The 25749-nt window shown below is 28.1% G+C and overlaps 4 protein-coding genes across 17 annotated transcripts in view; all 4 read right to left on the bottom strand.

The window, feature by feature from the left end:
* Positions 1-15055, bottom strand: part of Galphaq (G protein alpha q subunit) — a 46541-nt gene extending 31486 nt beyond the window's left edge. For all 10 annotated transcript variants that reach the window (XR_015292585.1, XR_015292586.1, XM_003692987.4 and 7 more), the window contains exon 1: positions 13000-15055. Coding sequence is in view for 8 of the 10 variants with exons in the window: in XM_003692987.4 (XP_003693035.1) it covers positions 13000-13117 (118 nt within the window). In the remaining 2 variants the exon portion in view is untranslated. The remainder of the gene's footprint in view (positions 1-12999) is intronic.
* A 1236-nt stretch (positions 15056-16291) lies between these two features.
* Positions 16292-17126, bottom strand: LOC147657394 (uncharacterized). The gene is made up of 3 exons (XM_086910176.1): positions 16849-17126; positions 16634-16764; positions 16292-16566 (listed from the first exon to the last, which is right to left on the bottom strand). Exons 1-3 carry the CDS (start codon positions 17034-17036, stop codon positions 16478-16480), a joined length of 408 nt encoding a protein of 135 aa, XP_086766302.1. The 5' UTR covers positions 17037-17126; the 3' UTR covers positions 16292-16477.
* On the bottom strand, positions 17092-18437 carry LOC147657395 (uncharacterized). 2 transcript variants are annotated; one of them, XM_086910173.1, is made up of 3 exons: positions 18113-18437; positions 17680-17928; positions 17092-17602 (listed from the first exon to the last, which is right to left on the bottom strand). In XM_086910173.1, exons 1-3 carry the CDS (start codon positions 18188-18190, stop codon positions 17300-17302), a joined length of 630 nt encoding a protein of 209 aa, XP_086766299.1. In that variant the 5' UTR covers positions 18191-18437; the 3' UTR covers positions 17092-17299. The 2 variants fall into 2 exon arrangements, with proteins under 2 accessions (XP_086766299.1, XP_086766300.1); XM_086910174.1 differs by having other exon boundaries at positions 18005-18357.
* Positions 18438-20498: 2061 nt separating this feature from the next.
* Amph (amphiphysin) overlaps positions 20499-25749 on the bottom strand; it is a 58951-nt gene continuing 53700 nt past the window's right edge. Inside the window, exons 3-9 of one of the 4 annotated variants that reach the window (XM_012485666.3) lie at positions 23362-23552; positions 22918-23190; positions 22672-22790; positions 22492-22535; positions 22142-22315; positions 21255-21397; positions 20499-21033 (exon numbers count right to left, since the gene is read on the bottom strand). In XM_012485666.3, coding sequence (XP_012341120.1) covers positions 20953-21033; positions 21255-21397; positions 22142-22315; positions 22492-22535; positions 22672-22790; positions 22918-23190; positions 23362-23552 — 1025 coding nt within the window. In that variant the 3' untranslated portion in view covers positions 20499-20952. Of the gene's footprint in view, positions 21034-21254; positions 21434-22141; positions 22316-22491; positions 22536-22671; positions 22791-22917; positions 23191-23361; positions 23553-25749 lie in introns of all 4 variants that reach the window. The other 3 variants (XM_003692973.4, XM_012485668.3, XM_012485667.3) reach the window with 3 other exon arrangements.

Genomic DNA, 25749 nt, shown 5'->3' on the forward strand with positions numbered 1-25749 from the left:
CTTGACTTAATGGTTACTCAATGGCCAAGTTAAAAGGATAGCTGGTTTTACGCCATATCGTTATATATCGAAACTCCTACACTTGGAATACTTTGCATTCCTCATACGTACAAGAAAACGTCTTCCTCGCGGAACTGTGATTAATTGCAAAATACTTGGACGAATTATAATTCAAATTTATGCCATGCAATATCTTTTCATTTGCATTTTTTGTTTAAAGAGAAACATTAATTTTCTGCTTTATTCTTTACGACCACGGTATTTGAAAAATACTGTGTTACAGGAAAATTCACTTAATCTGAATCAAATGAACGCTTGCATGTGTGTGTGTAGTGTAAAATAGATCGTACATATGAGACGATCTAGAAAAAAAGTGAAAACAATTTCCAAAGTTTCAGCATTATTTTTCGAATACTATTTTGCCTAGAAAATTTTCCCTACGACATAATAGAATATAAAATTCTCAACAATTTGTAATTTAAAATTTTTTCTCCGTCTCACGCCATTATAAAGTTACATTTAAAAAAAAAAAAAATTAAAAAACGCGCTAAAACTTCGAACGCTCATTCCACGCCCTTAAAATGTGATATTTCAGTACAAAAAAAAAAAAAAAAAAAAAAGGCTAAATATTATACGTACTTACAAGTTTTAAAAATAAAGAATTGAACATTAAAAAGTGTAAAAAATGTCCAAATACTTTTATGAACCCATACTTCTGAAATTATCCACTATCTCAAATCACACACGTTTATTTCTAACCAATAATTAATTTGAAGTATTGTGTTTTCCTGATTGCATCAAGAACAGTGAAAAAACTTTTCCTGAAAGAATTCACGAACGATTAAAAAACTCAGAGAAAAAGAAACAAATTAAATCAGGAAAATTAATAATTGATAACTAAAACTTAGCAAAAGATTAGAATTAGTGGAAGAAACTATTCCAATAAGTGTACGAGACAGTGACGATATAATTTATGGAAAATAAGAGGCGCGACCTAACCTAACCTAACCTAACCTAACCTAACCTAACCTGAATATTGCAAATCGTGAAAGTGACACGATCATGGCTCCCTGGATCGGCGCATAATACGTATGCACGCAAAGAATCCTCGTATGGCGACGCTAATATGGTAATACCAGTTCGGCGAAGGTTAAGAACTTAATCGGTGCACGATGAATAGAGTTATGAGAGAATGTGACCGAGAAAATTATTCCACGCTCGCTAGGCTACTCACGTCCTCATGGCCGGAAGAACAGAGTCCGAGTTAATGCTTGAAACTTATTTCTGCACTTACTCCAAACCCTGAGACTAGAAATACAAACGATCGTAAGAAAAACCGACCGGCATTCCGATCTAGTAAGTAATATGCTTTGTTTACGGAAACCGTTCAATCCTAATTTTCGTCAAAACTGGCCGGCCAGTTATTTGTTTAAAAAGAATTTCGTAACGTAAGCTAATAGTAAAATCAAATATCAAACTTTGCGCTTTGCGTTTAAAAATGTTCGAACGATTTCGCAGACGTTTTTATTATTATCCCTTTTTCTATATATATATATATATATATATATATAGATTCATTTAAATCTATAATTCTTGATTTTGATTCAAATTCCGTACGAATGTACGTAACTGGAAAGTATTTTTGTTTTGTCAAAAAATCTGTTCGAAGGGATTATTATCAATTCTTCTTCGTATCAAATTTTTGCTCTATCTTGCATTATTATGCAAGAAATTAAATTTAAAAATTGAGAAAATAAAGCAACTTTGTGTATTTTAATTTCTTTTTTACGAAATTTTATGATTATGCAGAGAATGATGCGTTATATTTGAAATAATTTTCTTTCGAAAGAATATCATTTTAAGAATATGAAAACGCCCGAATTTGTATTTTTTAAAATAATACAGCGAAATGGAAAATGTTTAATTTTTTTAATACTTTATTACTTTTGCAAGAATAATTGTCGAGCAAAATTGCATTGAAAAAAAAAAGTGCTGTATATAATTCATTATGCTGTACACGCGCACAATAAATTTTCAATAATTCATTAAAATCAAAAATAGACGAATTTATGTAAACATATATGTAATTTCGTGATATCAAAATTCGTGTGTAAGGAAAAATCGATATTTCTTCTTTGTTTTTTATTTTATGATTAATGGTGGATTAACATCATTGTCAATTTTTATTTCAAAACTTTTCCATCCAAAGGATGAAACAAGTGAAATTGAATATGCTGGAATTGTGGGCTATGATTTACGTTCCAATTATCTTTTTCGTATGCATACTGCAAGAATTCTTGCGAATTTTCAGAAACGATCAAATACATTGCTGAAACTAAAATATTATCCTTTCTGCGTCTGTTGAAAAATTTTTGTGTTTCTTGGCATCAACAAATTTCCGATATATCCACTAAGATAACTACTATTAAAATACACGTTAGAAATTAAAATTGCAATTTCGAAAATTATAAATAAGTATCCTTCGATTCTACATTTTTCTTTTTACACGTTAAAAAGTCTGAATTATTATTTAAATGAAGCGTGAAAATTGTATTAAAATTTAATTTTAATCTAAGAGATTGTTTAAAGAACACTAATATGAATTAAAAGTATATATTTCTAGATATATAATTTTAACATTGAACGAAAAATAAATCGTGCCAGTTTAACAAACGATTTTTGTATTTGATATTTCTTTTTTTATATGATCTATATTCGTTCTTTTATAATGGTTTTTTTTTTATTTTATATTTACTTGCATTAATAATCATTCTAAGATTTTATTTTTTCTTGAGATTTTTACCAATTGATTTGTAAATATGTATCCATTGTTTATATTGACAATTAGATACTGTAAATATTTATACAAATTCATGTTCATACATAATTAAAAAGAAATGGAAGTTAAATATCTTTTATCATTTTTTATTTGTTGAATAATTTCCATTTAACAGTATTTTATAATACGAAATTTAGATAAAAATTTGATTCATCAATTAAATATCAAATAGCAAATATTCTACTTTAGAATATTGTTTATGTAAAAAACATTTAAATTTCCTGTAAACATTCACAGTGTGCTGTATATAATGAGATTACAGGGCAGACACAGGATGTTCACGTAATTAATTTTCAATGTTTTTCTCTTAAACTCTTTTGTGATATTATGACAAAAAAAAAAAAAAACCAAAGTATTATTTTCTATATGTAATAGATTTATTCAGATTATTCGACATTTTATTATAAAAAATAATAAAATGTTGTTCTCTTCTATTTTTCTTTATTTCACAAATCTACAATTTATAATTAATTACAAATAGGGAGCGAATAATCTGGACACCCTGTATACACCATATAATAATCCTATTTCACCAACAATAAACCTTTTTTCATACCAAAATAAAATATACAAACATATAATATATAAAATAGCATTCTATATTCTGTTCAATCATTCGATTTTGATAGAAATCTTTTAATTGGCTCTCTTTTTAATAGCGTTTAATCGAAAGAAAACTATACATAATTAACACTCGAAAACTCTCGTGGATTGCGATTTGCAACAAAAAGAGATTTTTTTTTTTTCGTGAATTTGGAGCTACAACGATATCTACAAATTTATATTTCATATGTACATTTAGACGTGATTGTATCGATTACACCATTTGATATTATATATTAGAAACTAAATTAAATAATTAGTAGAATATTATTATATTTCATATTATTATTGTACGAATTTGTTATGAAAATGAAATAAGATAAGAAGTAGAGCATGATAAACAAACGGAAAAAAAAAAAAGGGAAAAAAAATTTGAAAAATAAAATTGTGTAAAAATCTTTTGTAAACCATCCTATCTTCTTTTCCTCGTGTTTCTCTTAATCAATTTTTTAAACTTATTTAACATAAGTGTACGAGTTATGTATACATACATAAGCATGCATAATGTATATATATGTATATATGCACGAAAATTATCATGATATAATCGAAAAATTTTAGTTGAAAAATGTTACACGTATTTTCGATTACGCACTGCCATTACTATTCCTCGTGTTGATCGCAGGTCAAACGTATATTTTCTTTTTTTTTTTCTTTTTTTTGTGTGCGTGATTTTTTTCACATTGTTGAAATTCATTGGAAAACAAGCGATTGCCAAAAGAACAAAAATGAACGTATCGTTAATGAGCCATTAAGAATTATTTACGAACGATTCTATAAGAGTAGTTTCCGATTTTTTCCAGGCGATTAAATAATCGAGCATTCAATAATCGAGATGTTGATGTATTCGTGAGACACTTTTAGAGAAAACAAATACAAAAGTTGATGTATCGAAGTGTCGGTCGAGTCGCTTATTTATTTCAAGTTACAAGCGAGATGAACGATAGAGATGGTCGAGATGGTTAAAATTGTACTAAAAATTCAGAATGAGATTTTTTGTTTCATAAAAATTTTGCATGCATCAAAATTTTTACACGCAATTCCTCGATTCACAAACATCTGATGCGCTTCCATTTTTACGCGTATATTATATGGATAGAGAATCAGAGAAAATTTTAAAAGATGGAAAACAAAATTCTCTAAAAATAGCTACTCTTAAAAAAATCCAGAAATAAAAAAATTTTCTTTTCTGTTTTCAATTCCAGATTGTTTATATGGTTTAACATGATAATTCAAAGGGAGAAGAGAAGGATGAGAATGAATTGAAAAAGAAAATTTTCATTTACAAATTTTGACAACTTTTTCAGAAATGCTATTTCAGAATTCAGAAGTTGTGTGTAATTGGACATAATTCGAAACGCATAATTCTAAGTCCATCGAACAGACAATTTTAAATTTCCACGAGCAAAGTCTGTAGAATAGAGTTACGTAAATTTTGTAAATCATTTTTATTGTATCGTTCATTTGTTGCAATATATTCATAATTTTGTCGAGTTATCGATACTAGAAAATACTATTCTCATTTTACTCGTAAAATTTTGATTTGATACTTTCTCATGCAGTCTTATTAAAATTATTTTCGAGTGATTTTTGAGTTACGCCATTGCAGCAAATAACGATACGTGTATTTTTCCGTCGTAAGAAAAACTTTGGTTACCTAACACAATTATCACTCCATCGAATCTTATTGAAATCTCATTGAATGCAAAATATTTTTCACGAGTCGAAGCCGTGATCGATGAATGGAATCATTTCCGACACTGGAATGATATCGTGTTTCGAGCGATTTCAAGGTTCATCGACACAGGAAAAGGTCACTACGTGTATCGTGAGGAATCTAATGGCAACCAGCTAAACTAATCGATGAATCTTTCGAGTTTCATCAAAAGCTTGCTCGACTAACAATTCGATTAACCCCTCGGTCATCCAACCCCTTGGGTCATTACTTTATTCTTTTCATCAAAAATCCGTTAATGGTACAATAACGTACAATTTCTGGAGTAATAAGTTATTTTTCAAAATGGATCAATTTAATTTATATCAATGAAAATTTAATAAACCGACTATAATTGGAAATATAAATTGTCTTATTTTAATAAAATAAATGAAAAACAACATAATTAACTCGTAGAGAATCATAGGAAATATTTTTTTCAAAATTCTTGAATTACTTGTATTTTCTATTATTAGTTCTATAAATTAAATATTTTCATTTTAAACATTATATCTGTAAATCACTACTCGAAATAGAATCACTCGTTTGTATAACGAGTCACTGCGAAAAAACTAGATGTACAAACACTTATTTGGTTATAACTGGTTCATTCTTACTTCACAATCTGATTACGTGAACCTGCTTGCTCGACAGCTTTATGAAAGTTCGACCTATGCTCTGCCATAGGTACTAGATAATAACACAGGTATAGAAGGAGGTATTATAGTAGCATAAATCATAAATAATACAGGATGTCGTCAGGATCATGTCACTCTGAATCGGCTAGCGACAAACAATACCTCTGCAATTTTTATTCAAAATATCTCGTATATCAAACAGTCTTTATTCCCAAACCTTAATTCAATAACACACGATAATTAAAAAAAAAAAAAAAAAGTGAAACATAAATAATCTCATGGAGTAGAAAAAAAGAATGCAAACTTCAAGTTAAACGTATACAGAATGTTAATATATTCGTGAGACACGTTTGGAAATTCGATTCAAGAGAAAGGAAACACAAAAGTTGGTATATTTAAATATACGCTTAATTTATTATTAAGTATATTAATTTTTCTGCATGAAATTATTGTAACGTGTAATTAACTTTCATCTTCGTTTTGTAAAATTGAAAGGTGTGTGTGTGTGTGTGTGTGAATAATATTAACATCCTGTATACAAATCGAATAACAACAACACGACAAGAGATACACAAATTGCGGGAGGGAATCCTGTCGATAACTGACCGAGAAAATTGCAGCTTTGCGGAACAGTGACAGTCGTTTTCTAGGTCATTATCTCGGTGAAACGTGGAATTAGATAAAATTGTATACGCAAACCAAAGTCGGCTGTTTTCACAACGACAACTATAGATACATTGTTCGCGCGAAATCTCTTAAATGGATGAGTAATAAGGTAATGAGAAACGCGTGCACTTTGACTAGTTCAAAAATCTATCTGCAATGACAAATAAGATTATTCGTGGATCTTGTTTCACTAGATATTTTGAAGATAGAGAATAGATAGAACTCGTATAACGTGCATTCATATATTTTATTCAATTATGTAGAGAATGTTCGAACAAAATATAATAATTAATTGTTGCACGATTGGGATCACGATTCAACTCATTTTGTATATTTGTATTAATTATTTAAATTGAAATGAATGTTTTTGATAAAAAAAAAAAAGATCTTTTTTCTTGTGTCGTTGATTATTTTTGTAAAATCCAACTTTTATGAATATGAAGCTTGAATAAAAATTTTCATCATATTTATCAAATATCATATTTCGATATTTCGTTGTTGTTCGAAGATTATCGTGCATTTAAATTTTGCATAAATATTCACAGTCTATTTATACGTGGATTTCAAATATAAAAGATTTCACAATATTTTAAGTTTCCAAAGACACATGTCTCGAGAACTGGAGTTCTAATTTCTAAAAAAAATTTATGGAGATAACCACAGTTGCCGTAGATAGGCTTAAGAGGACTATTTCTAGAAAAACAGAAGCAAACGTTGATAATATCCACTGAAGCTTGTCTTTCGAATCATAAGCAATTTAATTTTGCACTAGACGAAGATAGAATAAGGATCCGTTTATATTATCCGAGGCGACTCACACGACATTTTTGCGTGTTACCAACTGAGAACTGTTTATATGTGTGTGTGTGTGTGTGTGTATGGCGTGACCAACATAAACAGTCCCAATTGATGACACGGAAGAATGTTGTGTGAGTCGCGTCGGATAATATAAACGGATTCTGAGACGTCTTTCCGGTAGGCCACCGTCTTGCTTCATCTAGCAAGCAGAATTATATTGCTTACAACTTGAAAAATAATCTCCAACGGATATTTTCGAATAGCGCAACGTTTTTTTGCGTTTGTCTTAATCTTGAGAATCTTAAGTTTTTTCTCCCTACTTTCTGTATATACCACTTTTACTTTTAGTACGACACAAGTGGAGAAGTGTTCATCGATGTGTTAAGTAATAAAGATATCATTATAAGCTAGTTCAATTTTTCTAGAGTAAAAAAAAAAAAAAATGAGTTAGTCAGATACAATTATTTTTCAAGCTACATGAGGATCTACAAATAAAATAATAAGAAATAAAGATATAAAGTTATGAGGAAATGTTAACAGTCTAACTATACTAGTTGTAATTTTAATTTACAAATAAATCATAAATGTATATTTTTTCTAAATGTGTAATAGTTTATTTAAAAATAATAAGACTTCTTACATTATTTTACTTTTTAAATATAGGAAAATTTATAGTACTTTAGAGTTGAAAGTGACTTGGTACTACTTTCCAACTATCCATTGTCCATTGTTAAACGCAGCATGAATACATGCGAAATGAGAATTGAAAGCAATTTTCGTAAATTAAGAAATATTATATCGTGTTACTGATAAAGTAAAAACAATCTCTTTACTGAATTTATTGAAAGCAAATATTTGTTTAAAATAATGATAGTAATAGTCTTAAAACGATAATTTTTATAATAATTATAATAAAATATAAATTGTTTATACAAGACAAGCTTACATAAACTTTATATAACATTTATTTTTTATTTTCATAATCTGGTATCATTGTTAAACTGTTGACTAAAAATCTATGTGTTTGGAGACAATATCTCTCCATGTAGATCAGGTTTAATATTAGTGAAATAAGAATATATATATATATATATAAACATACATAAATAAATATGCATATGTAAATATCTAAAAATTTGATTGATAAAAAAAAAATCATTCATTGAAATCGAATTCAATTTTTCAAGGAAAATATGGAAAAAGTTAAAGAAATGATAGATGAAAAGATAATAAAGAACAAAGAAAAAAATGTATGCAACTCTAAACCAATGAATTGAATTAAAAGAAATAAAAAGTGTCAATATTTTTAAATTTTTTTGAATAAAATTGAAAAGTATGAATTTTGATAATAAAGATTACTAAGAATTGAATATATAATTGTATTGTATATGGATTGTATGTAATTGAGAATCCTGTTGTTGTCCCATTTATAATAAATTAAAGAAATTAAAAAAAAACTGTTTATAAAATTACTGCTTTGATTTAATATTAGAAAAAAATTTTTTCCTCAGCAATAAATAAAACACAATTTATTGATTTATTGTTATTTTATTAATGAAAAATGATATTTTTTGTTAGATGCAAAAAAGATTACACAAAATAGATCTAAATCTGTAATAAATTGCTTCCTTTAATCGACATCTGCATCTTACATCACATGATGTAAAACTTCTTTACGTATATTAACTCTTATGAGATTAATATAATTAAATAGAATATTACATCCCAATTTTTATATATATCTTAACATTGTTATTATAATAATTTTTCCAATAATATTAACAATCAGACTTACCAAAAGATAATATTCCATCAGAAAATTAAAATTATTAATCCAGCTTTGAAAATAAGATCATTTTTAATTTATTTATTATATTTCTATCATTATATCATCATAATATTGTATTCATTACCAAAAAAAAAAAAAAAAAATCTATCTCGAAAGCATTAAACGTAATAATTCAAAAACTATCGCAAATGGAAATGTGCTCTTACAAAGTTCTCAATTACATCACAAACTGATATGTAATCAAATCATAAAATTACATTCATAATTGAAATCGAACAAGAGAATCTATTATAAGTCTTTCAATTAAAAAGCAAGTATACGTATAAGCAGTGATAAATTAATCGGTATGTATGCACCATCGTCCAAATTTATAAAATGTAATTATTCAAGCATGGTATTTCAAAAGGAGGGGGAGGGGGGAATGAAATTATCATGTATGTGGCCCCAATTCGATGCACCACAAATACTGTACTGTTTCCAGGCGAGACTCGCATGAAAGAGCACTAGGATACTTGGATCGCTTGTACGCGCTGACACTCGATAAAAAACCGCTTCGAGCACGTTTAGCTCGGGTTTCATTTTGCGGAATAGCTAGGTAAATATGCACACACTAGCCTCGTGTTGAATCATAAAGCCACAAAGGCATGAAAATCTCGGAGAGACAATACTTGGTAACGAGCAGCGACTTCTCAGATCATAAGCAAGGTGAGTTTCATGGTGCGAAGTACGAAGAGTGAGACAAAGGGATTTGAAACCGACCGGCGTGGATCGTATTACCGATTCTATTACGTGTCATGTTAAACACCCGAAGAGAGGAAAGTTTGAATGCGCTAGAGTTAATCTTACTCGATGATATTTGCTGGATGATTATTTCATGGTATCACCCACACGTAAATGCAACCATAAATACATGAATTCTCGGCGATCCTCGACGATATGATTTTCGAAGATCAAATATGCGGCTAAATTCCACGTTGCGATAAGACTTTCGAATGAAACGAAGCGTGAAACGAAAAATTTTTAAATACATTTTTTTCTCATTGATAAAAAAGCGATGAATTTGATCTTCTGTAGGCAAGTTAGGTCACTGAAGATCGAGGGAAAATTTCAATTGTTAAATTTTTCCGAAATAAATTTGTATTGTTATTAAAAAATGCTTTGAATGTTTTAAACATTAAATATTTAAATATTATAAACTAGTAAGTTAAATTAGAGATTTCGATTTCAGAATTTTTTCAAATATCTTAAAATTTTTGAAGATTTCTCAAAGATTAGAATAATATAAAAATCAAGCAGAAATAAAAATGAAATGAATAAAATTTAGATATTTTATTACATTATTTTTCTTTCTTTTTTCTTTTTGTATTGAAAATTATGATTAAATAGAATAGATTAGATTATGATTAAATAGAATAGAATAGAATAGATTAAATAGAAGATAGAATAAATAAGATATAAAGATATCTTATAATAGGATATTGTTTGTTTTCTGACTAATATATTATCATTTATATAATTATGAAAAGAAAATGAGCTATATATAGCTAGCTATAACTGAGTTGTTTTAATGGCCTAATAATTACGACTTTTTTGTGATATAAAAATATATAAAGAACTTTCCAAATTAAAACATTATTGATACTTTTGATTGATTATCTAGTTAAATTACTTTATCAATAAAATAAAAAATACTTAATGCTCTAAAAATCCCATTATGACATATAAACAAGATAACGTACATATATATATGTATATATATATATATATGTATGTATGTATTAAATATACATTTATTGTATCATTATTGGAAGAAGAATTTTTCAGAGAAAAGAATTTTCTTATCTAAAATTATTCATATTTATTCCATATCTGAAAAAAGCGAAAAACTTCAAAAACATTGATATTAGAATTATATATATATACGAATTCCTGATAAAATTTACTATACTTTGTTTATTATCTTATTTTTTAATATTAAAAATAGTGAACAATTAATCTTGTACAATAATCGATTAATATTTCTAAGAATATTAAAAAAAACTAAAAGTAATAATGAATAAATTAATCTAAAAATTAACTTATTTTTCCTAATGTAAAAGTAAATATCATTCTTTTTATTTTGAATAAAATTTAAGCAAAAATGAGATAGAAAAATCCATTATTTAATTTACATAAAATATATATTATATTATTAAGAAAAAGTAGAAAATACTTTATCTTGTAAAATTTAATAATATCAAATTTTTTGAAATTCAATTGTAAAACAAAAAAATATTTGCAAGAACAATAATTCAAAATATTCCAATGATAAATTAATTTCAAATATTATTAAAACATTAAATATATTAAATATTTAAAATATTTATAATATTTTGTATTTTTGATTAACTTATTCTTCTATATTATATTCAAATACTTAATATATTTATTGCCATGCAGTAATAATTTCATTTTTCAATTATTTTTGTAATTTTTGAAAAATATGTTTAATGTAATAAAATCTAGAAAAACCTAGTGAAAAAATTTCTTTTTAATATAAAATGTTAAATAATTCATTCCATTTGAAAACACATGTTTAATGTAATGTTTAATGTATCTAATTTCAATAATATTTTACAAATTCGTTTCTCATTTTTTTTTTATAAATAATATGCAGATTCATTATGATTATTATATGGTACTATTGTACATCTATATCTATATGCGCGTTATCTAGATATTGAGATAAGCAAATTTATTTTTATTTTTTATTTTACGAATAAAAGTTATCTTTTAAAACTGATACTTGATTATTTCATTAAATTAATTACAATTACAAATTAAAATTTTCATTAAGAATTTTAAAAATTTACATAAAAATCTACATTTACAAAATAGATGAATAAGATATACGAATAAGTATACACGTGAAATTAGCACGAACTTCACGATGACTATACTAATTTTAGAAATGGTTCTCCTTCTGTCTTTTATAAAGTTATCGTTCACTGATAATATGGATTACTGACAAGATACTACATCGAATTAATTTTCATCGTCGAAAAAAAATTTTCTTACGATATTTCTGTTAATTCCATTAAACTAACAAGGTGCAGTATGAAACGAGAATAAACGTTATAAAAATCATATTCACGATAATTTCTCATATGGGAAAATCGATTTACTCAATCGGCAGTCCACAAAGCAGCGATAATAATAAAACGGCTTTTAATATCTTGGCAATTTTCTAAAAACGTTCACATCTTTTTTACATACCGCTAAGCTCGAGAAACGTGTGCGTGATCGTTAACAAGTACACGTACAATGGCAGCAATGTAGCAACGCGAGATAACCTAGAGGGCTCGCGACGAAACTTCGAAAACGAGAACTATAACAATTTTTCGTTCATTAATCGACAACATCTGGCTAATATGTTAAATAAGATAAAATAGACGGAAATAAAGACGATGAATAATATAAAGATTCTCATTTCGAAAAACTTGCATACAATAATCGGCCGGTAGAAAAGCTCGAGAATGTAGTGTAGCAACCATGGTCGAGAGCTGTCAAGCGCACGCCGGTTAGACTGGGTCAACTACACTCGTGCCCTCCGATCGGTGGTTAATCTCACTCAGAACAGAAACGATGATCTAGTCGAGGCTCGTATGACATTTGTGAGACAAACGTGAATGAAGCGAAAGAACGCAGTGAATACATTGTCATCAACGATAAAAAGAAAAAGATGGCACACCCGATAATTCGATCGCGACGGTATGGCAGCCATGGGTCGAAATAAGACAGAGAGAATGGATCGGAACGGAACGGCACTGCACGACACGGCGTAATTATCGTAGAAAAAAGAATTATCGAACACTAAATACTAGAGTATTAAAATATATAAAAAAATATAGCATCTCGTAAAGATAAAAATAATAGAAAAAGAATTTTTCCGTAAATCAATGATTAAACTCACCCAAAAGTAGCAGCTTAAGTTCCCGCCTGGCATCTCGTTTATCCTTTCGGAGTTGCCGCTCGATCTCCTGATTGATTCGTTTCTGCTCCCTCGCCTCTTCCGACAGGCAGCACGCCATAGCTCAGGACGGCAGGATCCTCGATAGATGGAGGAGGAAGAGAGGAGAAAAATGAGGAGGAAGAGGACGAGGAGGAGGAGGAAAAGGAGGAGGAGGGAGGAGAGGGAGGGAGGAAGGGAGAGAGGGAATAAGCGATTTGCGGTGGTGGCGAGCGATTGCCGAGCGGCGAAGTTCGTCGTAGACAGCAGCGGGCTCGACGGCACGATATCGTCGTCGGGCCGATATTACCTTGCCACCGCGAACGAGCGACGACGTCTCGTCGCCGTCCTCGTGGTTTCCTTCTCTTCTTCCTTCCTTTTCGTTCTGGCTAAGCCGATGAAACCGATCGTCTGCACCACCACTACCGCCACTAGCACGAATCACTACCACTTGTCCACGCTGACGACGACGGCGACGGTAACGTGTATGAGGACGACGACAACGTAGATGTAAATGTAGACTTGATAATCGCGTCTCCGGAATCCCCGTATTCTCAACGACGTCGGCACACGCGGCGACGGAGCACTCCTGGCAGGGCTCGACGACGCCAGCGACACATCAACACATGTACGCACACGCACGAACCTCGGCCGGTAGCTTGTATCTGCCCTCTCGCCTTTCCTTCCCTTCTTTTTCTTTTTCAATCTTCTTCAATTCTCTTTACTACTCTTTATTCTGCCGCTTCTTCCTATATTTTTTCTTTTTATGCTTCTTTTTTTTCGTTTTTCTTATCCTTTATTCACGCACGCACGTTCTGCGACGAAACGTGAAACGCACTCGCGAGAGACGTCGAGGAAGCGGGGGAGACACGCGCGCACACGTTTAGCCTTTGCTCACGGCGTGACTTCGACGATTCTGGTGAGAGACGCGAATTTCGCGAGAGCGAGGTCCGTTGGATCGAGATCTAGAGAGTCCCGACTGTACTCTGTCGAATCTCGATCGTCGGTCCCTAGGTCCCCCGCTGTACCCGCGTACTACTCGCGAGAGAGCTCTCGTACAGCTCGTTCACTCGTTCACTCGGTCCCCGGCGCGGTTGGGTGTGGTAACCCACCGGCGCTCTATCTCCTTCTCTCTCAGCTGCTCTCTGTCTCTCCCTTGCACTCTTTCTCTTTCACCCCCTCTCTGTTTCGTTCTCCTACCCTGTCTCTTTCTTTCTTCGATTCACGCTTTCTTTCTCTCTCTTTCTTTCCTTCTTTCTCTCTCACTCTGTCTCTCTTTCTTTTTCTTCCTCTCCCTCTCTCTCTCGCTTTAGGGTACTCTTTCTGTACCGCACACGCGACGAAATAGATTCACACTGAATATGCACCGTGTGCGCACACACGCAACCTATACGCGACGTATGCCAAACGACAAACGCGATTACGAGGTAACGTAGACGGAAACAACGAACCGAGGACGATAGAATAGAAGACGATGACGAGGTCGTCTGCTGTTATTGCCGTTGCTGCACGAGCGCCCACACCTCGAGCGGAGCAACTCCTCTTGCGATTCGCGCCGCGCCCGCTCGGTACGCAGCCTTTTATCAACCCTCGGTCGCTCGAGAATCCTGTTAGACCAAACCAGATTGGCGAAGCCCCGACACGGTAGGTCGTCGTATAGTGGTGTATAGGCGCGGGGCGCGCACGTGTCCGCTAACGAGATTAAAATCGGCGAGAAGGAGGAGGTGCGGCCGCCACCCGCCAGGGAGGAGGCACGGAGAATGTAACAGCGCCGCGGTGTTTCGGATATAGGTTATACTCGTTTCTGTACAACCGACCGATTCTGACGGTTTGCAGCGACACGGCCACCGTCGCTGCTCGCTCCAAGTGATCACGCGCGCACTCTCTTATTCTGTCTCTTTCTTCTTCTCACTCTCTTTATCATATCATCTTTCTTCCTTTTCTATTGTCGGATCACCCCCGATTACCCTGCCGTTCTGTATTTCTTTCTATCTCATGTATATTTCACCTCTATTCTTACCCTTTCGTTTTTTACGCCGGTTTCTTGCATGTTATGGGTGCGTTTAAAGCAAACGTCGTGTTTTTCCATCGATTCTACTTCGTCATCGAAGAATATATACATATGTACTTTCTTGAAAGACTGTCAAAGTATCTTCGTGTGAATGCACTTTGTACACCAAACGATACGTGTCAATTGCTGATCACTGAAAATATACCATTGAAATTATTGTGAAATCGATCATGGATTTGTCCGATAGCGATAATATTTTTACAAAGCATTTTCGGTTTCATTTACGGAAGTTAAAAATTATCATCGATAGTTTTATAATAACATAAGATATATATAATTTTTATATATAAATATTAACTTTTATAACATACATATATATTATAATATATATATATATATATGTACATAATTGTATAGATACTAAAATATATACAATAAATGCATTCTAAAGATATAATCATTTTCATTTCATAAATGTATATGAATATTCTATTTGTATGTAATATATAAATATATATATATAATATGTTCATAATATATACACATACCTATTATTTAATTTCACTTTTAATCGTAAATTATAAAATATTTATTTAATTCAACTTCATTTTTTGTTTATATATATATAAAATAAATAATAAAATAATAAATTAATATTTATTAAAATATTAAAATTTAAATGTGTTACATTTAATTAAGACGTCTTTTCAATAATTATTTTAAGTTTTTATTTAAATAACCTTAAAGAGATTTCTTGAGATATCTAACAGTAGATGGCGCTCAAGATATGTTGTGTTCAAAATATAAATTTTATAAATTTTTTTCTATGAATAATTAAATAATATTTTTTAAAGTGTTATATTTTATTTAATTTCGATAATTTACATATATAACTTTCTATTTTTTCTTTCTTCTCAATTTACAATCAATTTTTCAATTTTTTCGTTTTAAATTAATAAATTATTAAAAGTATAAATGCTATAAATAATGTAATCTACTTATGCTATTTACGTAATTTAAAAATAGATTAATAAATATTTCAATTTTTTGTATATATTTTTATAATATTATAAATTAGAAACAATTGTTTTCTCCAACTTGTGTTTATCTAATGATCATATTTGATTATAATAAATAAAATATAAATTTCATTTAAAAATTATATGAATTCATTGACATTAAATACGAATAATTAGTAAATGAAATGAAAAGTATAATAAATTAAAATAAATAAAATATAAAATATAGTGTTTAAAATATATTTCTACAATTTAGATTTTAGTAGCATGGTTAAACCTATAATCATTTATAATAGGATTAGTATATATGTAAGGTTTCATGAAATGTATAATTTGTGTATTCTATTTTCTTAAACTGGAGGATAAAATAGTTGTTATACATATCAAGGCCAATGTTATTTTCTGGTTTATTTCAGCATTGTTCATCATTATTAACATAATTTATTTTACATTTTTGGCATAATTTAGGTTTAGGTGAATCTTCATCATGGGAAACTGTTACTATTAAATATAAAAATAAATCTATGATAAGTACAAATATTGTATAATTTTATCATATTTCTATTACCTGTATTTGTATCATTTTTATGAAGTTTTTCTCCAATTGATTTAAATAATATTACAATTTTATCATCATTATCTGTATTGTTATAATATTTCTTAATCCTTTCAAAACCATCACAGAGAGCCATTAAACGTCTGTAATAATTAAATTATTTATAATTTATGGAATTCTTTTCTAATCTTTTGAAAATAAATCATAAATTCTTATTTATGCCATACATGTTTATTACTTTTGGTAATTCCAAGTCTAATACACATCTACTTTGCTGATAATTATTTAAAATATCATCATATTGTTGATGTAATTTTTCTAATTCTGATATAGATAATGTGAAATTAGTAAGAAAATTTTTGAAGTTTTTTGTTGCTGTATAAAAGTCTTTTTTTTTTATATAATGATTATTCATCAATTCATTAAAATGTTTTGGAAGTGTTATGAATTTCGAACAATGTTCTATCAAATCTTGTAAGATAATTAGTTTATTTTCTTTTTGCTCTTCCAACTATTACATATACATATATATTAATATTTAATAAATTATGTATATTAAATTGTATAAATAATCAATTAAAATATATTTAAAAATATATTGTGGTAATTATTTTTATGTACAAATTATGATTACAATTTTCAATCTTATATTTTATATGTATGTGATAACTAAAATCATTATACCTGTTGAAGATGCATTGTTAAATGTAAAGAATCAGATTTGGAATTTACAGAATATGATTGAGGAAGTGTCAATAAATGACTAATATTGAGCACTCTACATGCAGCTAATTGAGATACTTGCAAAGATTGTCCATATTGTGCAAGAGCTTCAAGAGCAGTAATACTTAAATTCAGATGTTGTAATAAAGCTGCTTGTCTATCTTCTGCTAAAGATTCTTCTATTTGAGTTCCTGTCAAATGTAATTCTAAATTTTCTCTTATTTTCTCAGATTCTTGACATTTCAAACATTTCAGTTTCTATAAGTAATAGATACAAATATGTGTTATAAGCTTTTTTATTCTATCTTATATACATAATATATGCAAAATATTGCCTTAACACTTTGTGAGTCATAAGATTTCATTTTTTCGTCACAATGTTTACGACATAAACAATAATTTGATGAAGTTTTTCTATAGGATACACATTTTTGTGTTGTTGAAAATAATTGTGATGACAATTCTGATGGATATAGAGAAGGTACTATTTCTTCTTCCAACATTGGTGTGCAATAAAAGCAAGAATTATATAAATTGGGGTCACTCCATCGTTTATATTTCTCTTCATGAAATCTTGACATTTTCTAATTTTTTAAAATAAATTTCTATACTAATTATATCTTTAATATTAATTTTTATCATTTAAATATAAGAATTTACTTGCATAATGAAATTATTTATTAATGAAATATATTATTATATTATTTTAATACGCTTCGAAAACTGAAATTTTTCATAATTGAAATTTCTTCATTCTTATTATCTTACAGAAAGTAATACTTGATAGGTTGATGTAAGGAAGGAATTTTCAGGTTGAATATTAAATAGAACACATATTTGAATCATAAACACTTATGTTACAAACCAGTAATTGTTTATTATAATCGTCTTCAATTGAAAAGAACAATTAAAGCGATAAATATATATACGCATTATAGTTTATATTAAGGTTATAAAGATATGACTAATTGTTTCGATAAAATAAACAACAAGACATAAAAATGACAAATGATATAACAATTGATTGTTCCACTGCTACACTAAATTTTAGACCTCAGTATTATTATTACTTGAGTGAATTAAAAATTTTAATATTAACAGACGTTGTCATGTTATATTAATAAATAAATAAATACAACATAAAGAAGATAAGTAGACGCAGTTATTATGTTTTAAATATAATTTGTTGTTTAATTATTTATTTTTTAAAAGTTAAATCGATTTTATATAAATATATTAAAATGGTATATTAAGTATAATTTTTTATGATATGATTCTTTAATTATAATTTATACTAGATTATATAGAATATTATTATCAAATTTGTGATGTACATTATTTTTATTAAAAATAAGAAGAGAGATATATTACTTATCTTCTTTAAGTTAATTAAATGCATTTGCTTAGTTTTCCAATAAATTGAATAATTTATTATATTAATAATATATTGATAAATCTACTGCCAAATAATTAATACTATTTATATTATTGCTAAAAATGTATATAGTTTTAAATATTTTTGTAAAGATTTCTGTTTTTAATGTTTATAACTTTTTAAAATAATATCAAAATTTTAGTTCATTTTTTGACTATTACTTGTATAAATGACATCACATTCTTGATATATAGAATACTATATCAATTTGGCACATAATATATATGTTAAAGATATTTGTTTTTTAATTGTTGCACATTATACATAAAAATGAAATAAGATAATTTAAAATAAACACTTTTCATACTTCACTTTTAAGTTATGTAAGTATTAATTATAGTATAATATAAAAAATACACATATCAAACCCAATTATAAATTAAATTATGTTTAAATTTTATATTACTCATTGAAATAAAATTTTGTTAACAATTATTCATTTATTAATAATTGAATGGAATGTATTTATATATTTATTCAAATTATATAATAAATTAACTGTAAAACCGTAAAAATGTTAAAGTGAAGCATGATGTGTTGTATTATAAAATTATTATTTTTTTGTATATTAAATTTATTATATATATATTTTTGATATGAATTGAAAATTCATGGAACTTTTGCACGAATTACTAGACTCTAATTACGATTAAAAACAGAATACACTGATGACTATTATTATTATTAAAATTTTTTTTTGTTTTTCATATATTTTTCTGTTGGTCCACTTCATAGAATATAAATATTAGTTCATATATCAAACATATATTAGTCTGTTCATTATCATAATTACATAACTGTAACATATAATCAATATATTTTTTTAACATGCACTTGCAATGTTTCACACTTTAATTAACCTACAATTTCGATTTGTACATGGGGTTAATAATTAGTGTGACAATGGATCAATCGTTCAACCATAAAACTTTTCATTTATAAACAATCCAACTTTCTTGTGTTTTGTATATCTTAGATCATTACAATAAAATAAAAGGACACACAACTTAATGGAAGCTGAAATCAGTAGTCTCCTTGTACTATTTTATAATCGTCTACTATCATAATACTAATTTTTACGTAAAATTTGATGTCAAATTTTCTTAATAAATCTATTTAACGAGTATTAATTAACACTACAAATTGTTTATCTTGATTGATATTAATTCTATTCTTGTTATAATAAAGGCAGTAATAATTTAATTAATCATCACCATCCTCCTATTTTCTACACGTATACTGGAAAAATATCATTGAATTAGTCACTGAATAAATATAATGTATACATATTATTAAAAAATATAAATAAAATTTTAGAAACACAAATCTTCAAATATGTATATATTTGAATATATTAGTTGAATATATAATACTCCTATCAATAGAATTATATAGAAAATTCTGTTGTTCGCTCTCATTATTTAAATATTTTAACATATTGCATTTAACAATGTATCAAACTAGGGATGTATTAATTGTATACTTCATTATACACATATTATCGAAAGTTTTTAAAAATTTGGCATTTGTCATTTATGTTAACATTTAAATTTATGTTTCGTCCTAACTTTTTCAATAAACAAAATTTTAATGTATGAATGCAAATAGATAAATTTTTAAGATTTGATGATTCTCTGTCAAAAGAGAACATTATAATGTCTTAAACATTACATTGATTCTTACTAATAATTTCAGTAGCCACAAAGTTATTTCATAAAATATTCTTAAAATGTATAATTCTATGTACAATTTCATAAAATAATATTAATTTAATATATAAGGTTTATATTATAGTACTGCATGATGTATTACAATATATTATTTAATTACTTAAATATTTCATTTGATTATTAATGATGTGTATTCGTACATTGGATACAGGGAGAATAATCCCATATTATAAACAATGAATGTTGGCACAGACAGTGGCTGGGTTAAGGCACTTTGGGGTGTTTAATTTTCCACAGTACCTCCAGCATAACTATCTTATCACACCCCTTTCTCCTTCCCATTGCCCCTCATTGTTATTAATATTAATTATTTACTTTTTTTATATATATATAATATCTCAGATGACTGTGTGATTCTCACTTTTAATCTTGTAACTATTCTTAAAATAGAATACGCCGTTTTAGTGAGCATTGGAGTGTAATAGACGAATTTAATAAAGCTTTCACAGTGGTTTCGTGAAATTCGCTGGAAACATACCCTTTTCATTCGTACCTTCTTTGATGCCCATTAACCAACCTTGTTCCTGGAGTAATAAAATGTTTTGTTATATTTATTATTATTTTAATTATAATATATTATTATACTTTATTATATATTTAATAGTATTATTATTTCTATTATAAGCATTATATAAAAAATTATATATATATTTTATATTATATATTTATATAATATATTTCAGGATAGAGATATATAAAATGACAAAATATAAATTTTAAAATAGATTATTAAGAAAATATAAACCTGTTCTTCAGGATCATCATATTCTACCACACGAATAATATCACCGACATCAAATGACAATTCGTCCACATCTTCGCGTCTATATTTGTAAGTAGCCTTGACTCTGTATAAAACCCCAGGTGGCAAGTTGTCAGTCGTTGCCCCTAGAGAGAAATTGGTACCATTTTCATATTCCACCTCTAAAATAATTGAATCCGCCTCATTAGTCATGGACCTGTGATATAGTTCTATTTAAATTCTAACTTTCATTGATCAAATCAACATACAATTATTACAATTTTTATGTAAAAATTTTTATGCATAACTGAAAGTCAGAATTAAACAAATAGTGTTTCATTATTTCAACAAGACCATGCATAAATGGGCAGGCAGCATACTTTTATATGGACACAATATAAATTTTACATATACATTTCTCACATATTATATATTATATATTTTGGAAAATTATTTTATTTTAAATCTTGAATGAATTTTAATTCTTGTTTTCAAGATACTAAAACTAATAATTTATATTTACATTCTGATAGATATATGTGCTTACATGTGCTTACATATGCTTGCTAAATGTATCAATGCAATAAAATATACTATACTTACGAAAGAATAGTTGCGCAATAAATTATTTAAGCAAATGAAATTCATTCAATAATATATACTAGTACTTTCTTACATCATTATAAATTTAAATCATAATATAATTTTTTATCAAACATATAAAACTGTCCAAATTCTAGATAATCAGAATCAAAATTATTTTATTAACATATTAAAAAAATATTTTTTATGTAGTTACTTTTATACAAAAATTCTTAATATATTAATGTTCATCTTTAAAAACGAGCGTCGCGTAACAAATGACATTTACTCCCACGTTACATACTTACCAACAGGAATATCATACAACTCTTCTACTCGCTTAGAGGCCGTAACTGTGTTTTGCGGAGATGCATCCTGATTATTGAGAGAATTATCATTGCTGTTAGCATTGCTGTTAGCATTGCCATTTAATTGAGTAGTCGGTGATGTGTTTCTTGCTGCTGGAGCAGAATCATCCACGGCTGTAACATGCAATAAAGCTCACTCAAAACTAAACATTTAGCCACATAATTATGTCTGCAGGAACGTCTTATGTGGCATTACATTACAACTACATTACACTCATGCACAAAATATTAGTACACAAAAAATTCAAATGCACAAAAGACGCATATATAGATAACAGGTATATATTTACCTGGTGAAATGTTATTCTGAGCTGGTTGCGTGTTGATTATTAAACTAAAACATAAAATATTTAGTATAATATATCATAATGATATTGAATAATAATTATATGTATACAAATTATTATTTTATTTTTTATATATAAATTAAATTTTATAAGTTAAACTTTCTATTCAATTATTCTACTTACGCAGAATTAGCATTAGGTGATTTTGGAGACTGAGGTTCTGTATTTTTCTTCAGTGTATACGATCCTCTCTGGCTTTCGTTAGCAAGTTTATCGACGATTGCTTCTAATTCAGAATATACCTAAGATATAAAAAGCATAAAATAATATTGAACAAAGATGAATAATTTACAACTTAAAATACAATATTATATTTTACAGAATATAAAAATATTATAAAAAAGATGTATAGTTATTAGATATATATACCTTAGCACTTTCAGTGTGAAATACTTGTTCAGCAGCAAACAATGTTTGCAAATTAGTAACAAGAAAAAGAACACGTGAATCATATAAGGCAGGTAGTTCATCATGAAGTTCGGAATTGAGTTGTTCATATGTACGCTTAGCTTCTTCCAATAATTCCTTTCCTCGAGAAACTTTGAGTTCATCCCGTTTCCTTGGATTACACTGTAGTGATTGGAAATTATGTCTCTGACTGTCATAATCAACCAATTTCCGCCCACGTTTGTCAATTTTTTTCTGCAATAAATATAATAATTCCCATTTTATAATTCATATTAATTTTGGATTCAATATTAATTTAAGATTTTATCAAAATAATATTAACTCTATTAAATATGTAAAGAGTTAAAAGATTTATATTATACACAATTTTTGGGGGATAATTTAGAGTTAGAGTGGAAGGTATACCCTCATTTCTGGAAATTGGCTCTGATATGTGTTGAGAGGCACGAGAACTTGATCCGCAAGTTTATGAGTGAAATCTTGCCACAACATATCGAGATTTTGAGCTTGCACGTATAAAAGATCATGGCCAGTCCATTGACTTTCGTAGATCTCGTTCAAAGAATCCATGAGAGTTTTAGACGCTGCTTGCACCGCTGTTAACATAATTAATAAATTTATAAATATTATTACACAATATTTCTACAATAATATTAATTTTGATTAGGGATGAAGCCCTATTCTCAATTTCAGATTCAAATTTCTGAAACTTGTATCTTAAAGTTTAATAAGGTTTTGAAACTTTTCGAAACTTTTAAAATTCGAAAATATAGAATTCTTTTTTTTTTCTTTTTGCTTTTTTTTTTCTGAGAAATGCTATTTTGTCAAGAATTAAAATTTTGGTAAATTTCTGAAAGTTTTTAAACTCAAATTTGTAATTAGTACAACAGTAACGATAATTTAAACACAACTTAAACACAAACTATTATTAATTACATAAAAATAAATTATTCTTTCCATAATTTGCACAGTTATAATTCTTTTGGACTTCGAATCGTCAACTCTTTGAATTTCAAAAGATTTCGAGGTCACTAAAAAAAAAAAAAAAATATTCAAAAAGTTTAAAAAATATTAAGTTTCCGGAATAGGATCAAAAATTAACGTTTCAGAACTTGAAATAAAATCGTAACTAACTCGTGTGTCGAAGTAACTTCAAGGCTACGTAGCGCGTAATCGTTAAATTCCTTTTTCATTTAAGACGTCAACGTTGCGTCGGAAATAAGGAATTGTTGAGAAGTTGTAATTAAACGTGTAGGCGTGATCAAACCACGCAGCTGAAAATTTTTTTATACCGATTTCTTATTCTCCAGGAAACACGATTTTGTTTCCCTAACAAATGTATGATTAAAGTTAACTGCTTTATCAATCTATTTTTGCCCACAAGTGCATTCACTTATTAAGGTATGACAATTTTATGAGCATACTATATATCTATGGATTCAAATCGTGGAAACTGAGAGCATGTGATTTATTTGCGAAAAACACCTATTCTCGTTAATGAAAAAAATATCCTTTTGGTATCGTTGAATGCGTTGAAACGATTAAAATGATTAAAGTGTTCGAAGAATTTTATTTTCATTGGAGCTTCAATTGGAAAAGGTATGAATGAATATAATGGATGGATAGATGTTAAAAAAAAATACTAGATTCATTCAATGGCAACAAATGATGATTGAAAATTTAAACAAAAAAATAAATATCAGTAAAAATATAAAGAATTGAGAAAAATTATATGAATTGGTTTTTTTTTTTTAATTCTAAATGTTTCTTCAATTGCTAATGCAAATTCTAATCGATATTGTAATATTACAAACAATATGACAAGTGTATTGGTAAAAGTTTCAATGGTTAATCAATTGATATAGTCTTTTCGATGATTTTTTTTTTTATTATTATGATAGAATTTTATTATTTTGTCCAGATATATGGTTTTTTAAAATTGGCAACAAAGTATTAAGCTTTTCTTTTGTTCAAACTATAATATCCCGTGTTCAAATAATTAATTCTGATAAAATATCTGCAAATATTTGATTCAATTATGTTTTATAATAAATCGTACAGTTTATAAAGTAAATTGGAATATTTTAACGAATCTTTCATATTCATTTCACATAATTCCATAATGCAATTATTTATAAAAAAATTCCAATCTTTAAAACTTTGAAAAAGCTCTGAATTTTGAATAAAAATCGAGTACTCTTCATAGTAAGGAAATTCAATGTATATCATAACATGGAACAATGGAACAAGATCGTCAAGAACAATGACAATTATACGGATAATTAAACAAAAGTTATATTTGAATATTTCGAAAAAATCAAATATTTTTTATAATAAAATTTATATTACAACAATAAGAAAAGATCATATAAATGCAAAACTTTTTGCTACTATTATTAATTGAACTACCCAAGTTTTTCTAGACATCTAATAAATGTTTTCCCAACATCTTTCTCTCTGATGCATAACAAGTAAATACATCAGAAATTGTACATAGTTCTGCTTTAGAAATGTTGAGAGAAATGTTACGGTGTCTCGAGTTTCAAGGGAAATCGGGAAAATTCTCGAGGAAAAAAAAATCAATTCGCCAGTAGAACGTGGCGAATTCTTGTGAACAACGCGATTTTGAGGAAAAAGCAGAAAGAACTCGCGGACGTGCGTATCTATCGACAGGTTATGGCCAAGCATTGGTACAGCGCATGCGGGTATTTATGTGCGAATGCTGTTATGTGCCGTCTCGACTGATAAAAGGAAAGGTAAAAGGCATCGGCGTAGAAACGGATTTCCGTGAAA

Source organism: Apis florea, unplaced genomic scaffold, assembly GCF_048593485.1.
Source record: "Apis florea isolate Af1SG1 unplaced genomic scaffold, ASM4859348v1 contig_3170_pilon, whole genome shotgun sequence".
Lineage (NCBI taxonomy): Eukaryota > Metazoa > Arthropoda > Insecta > Hymenoptera > Apidae > Apis > Apis florea.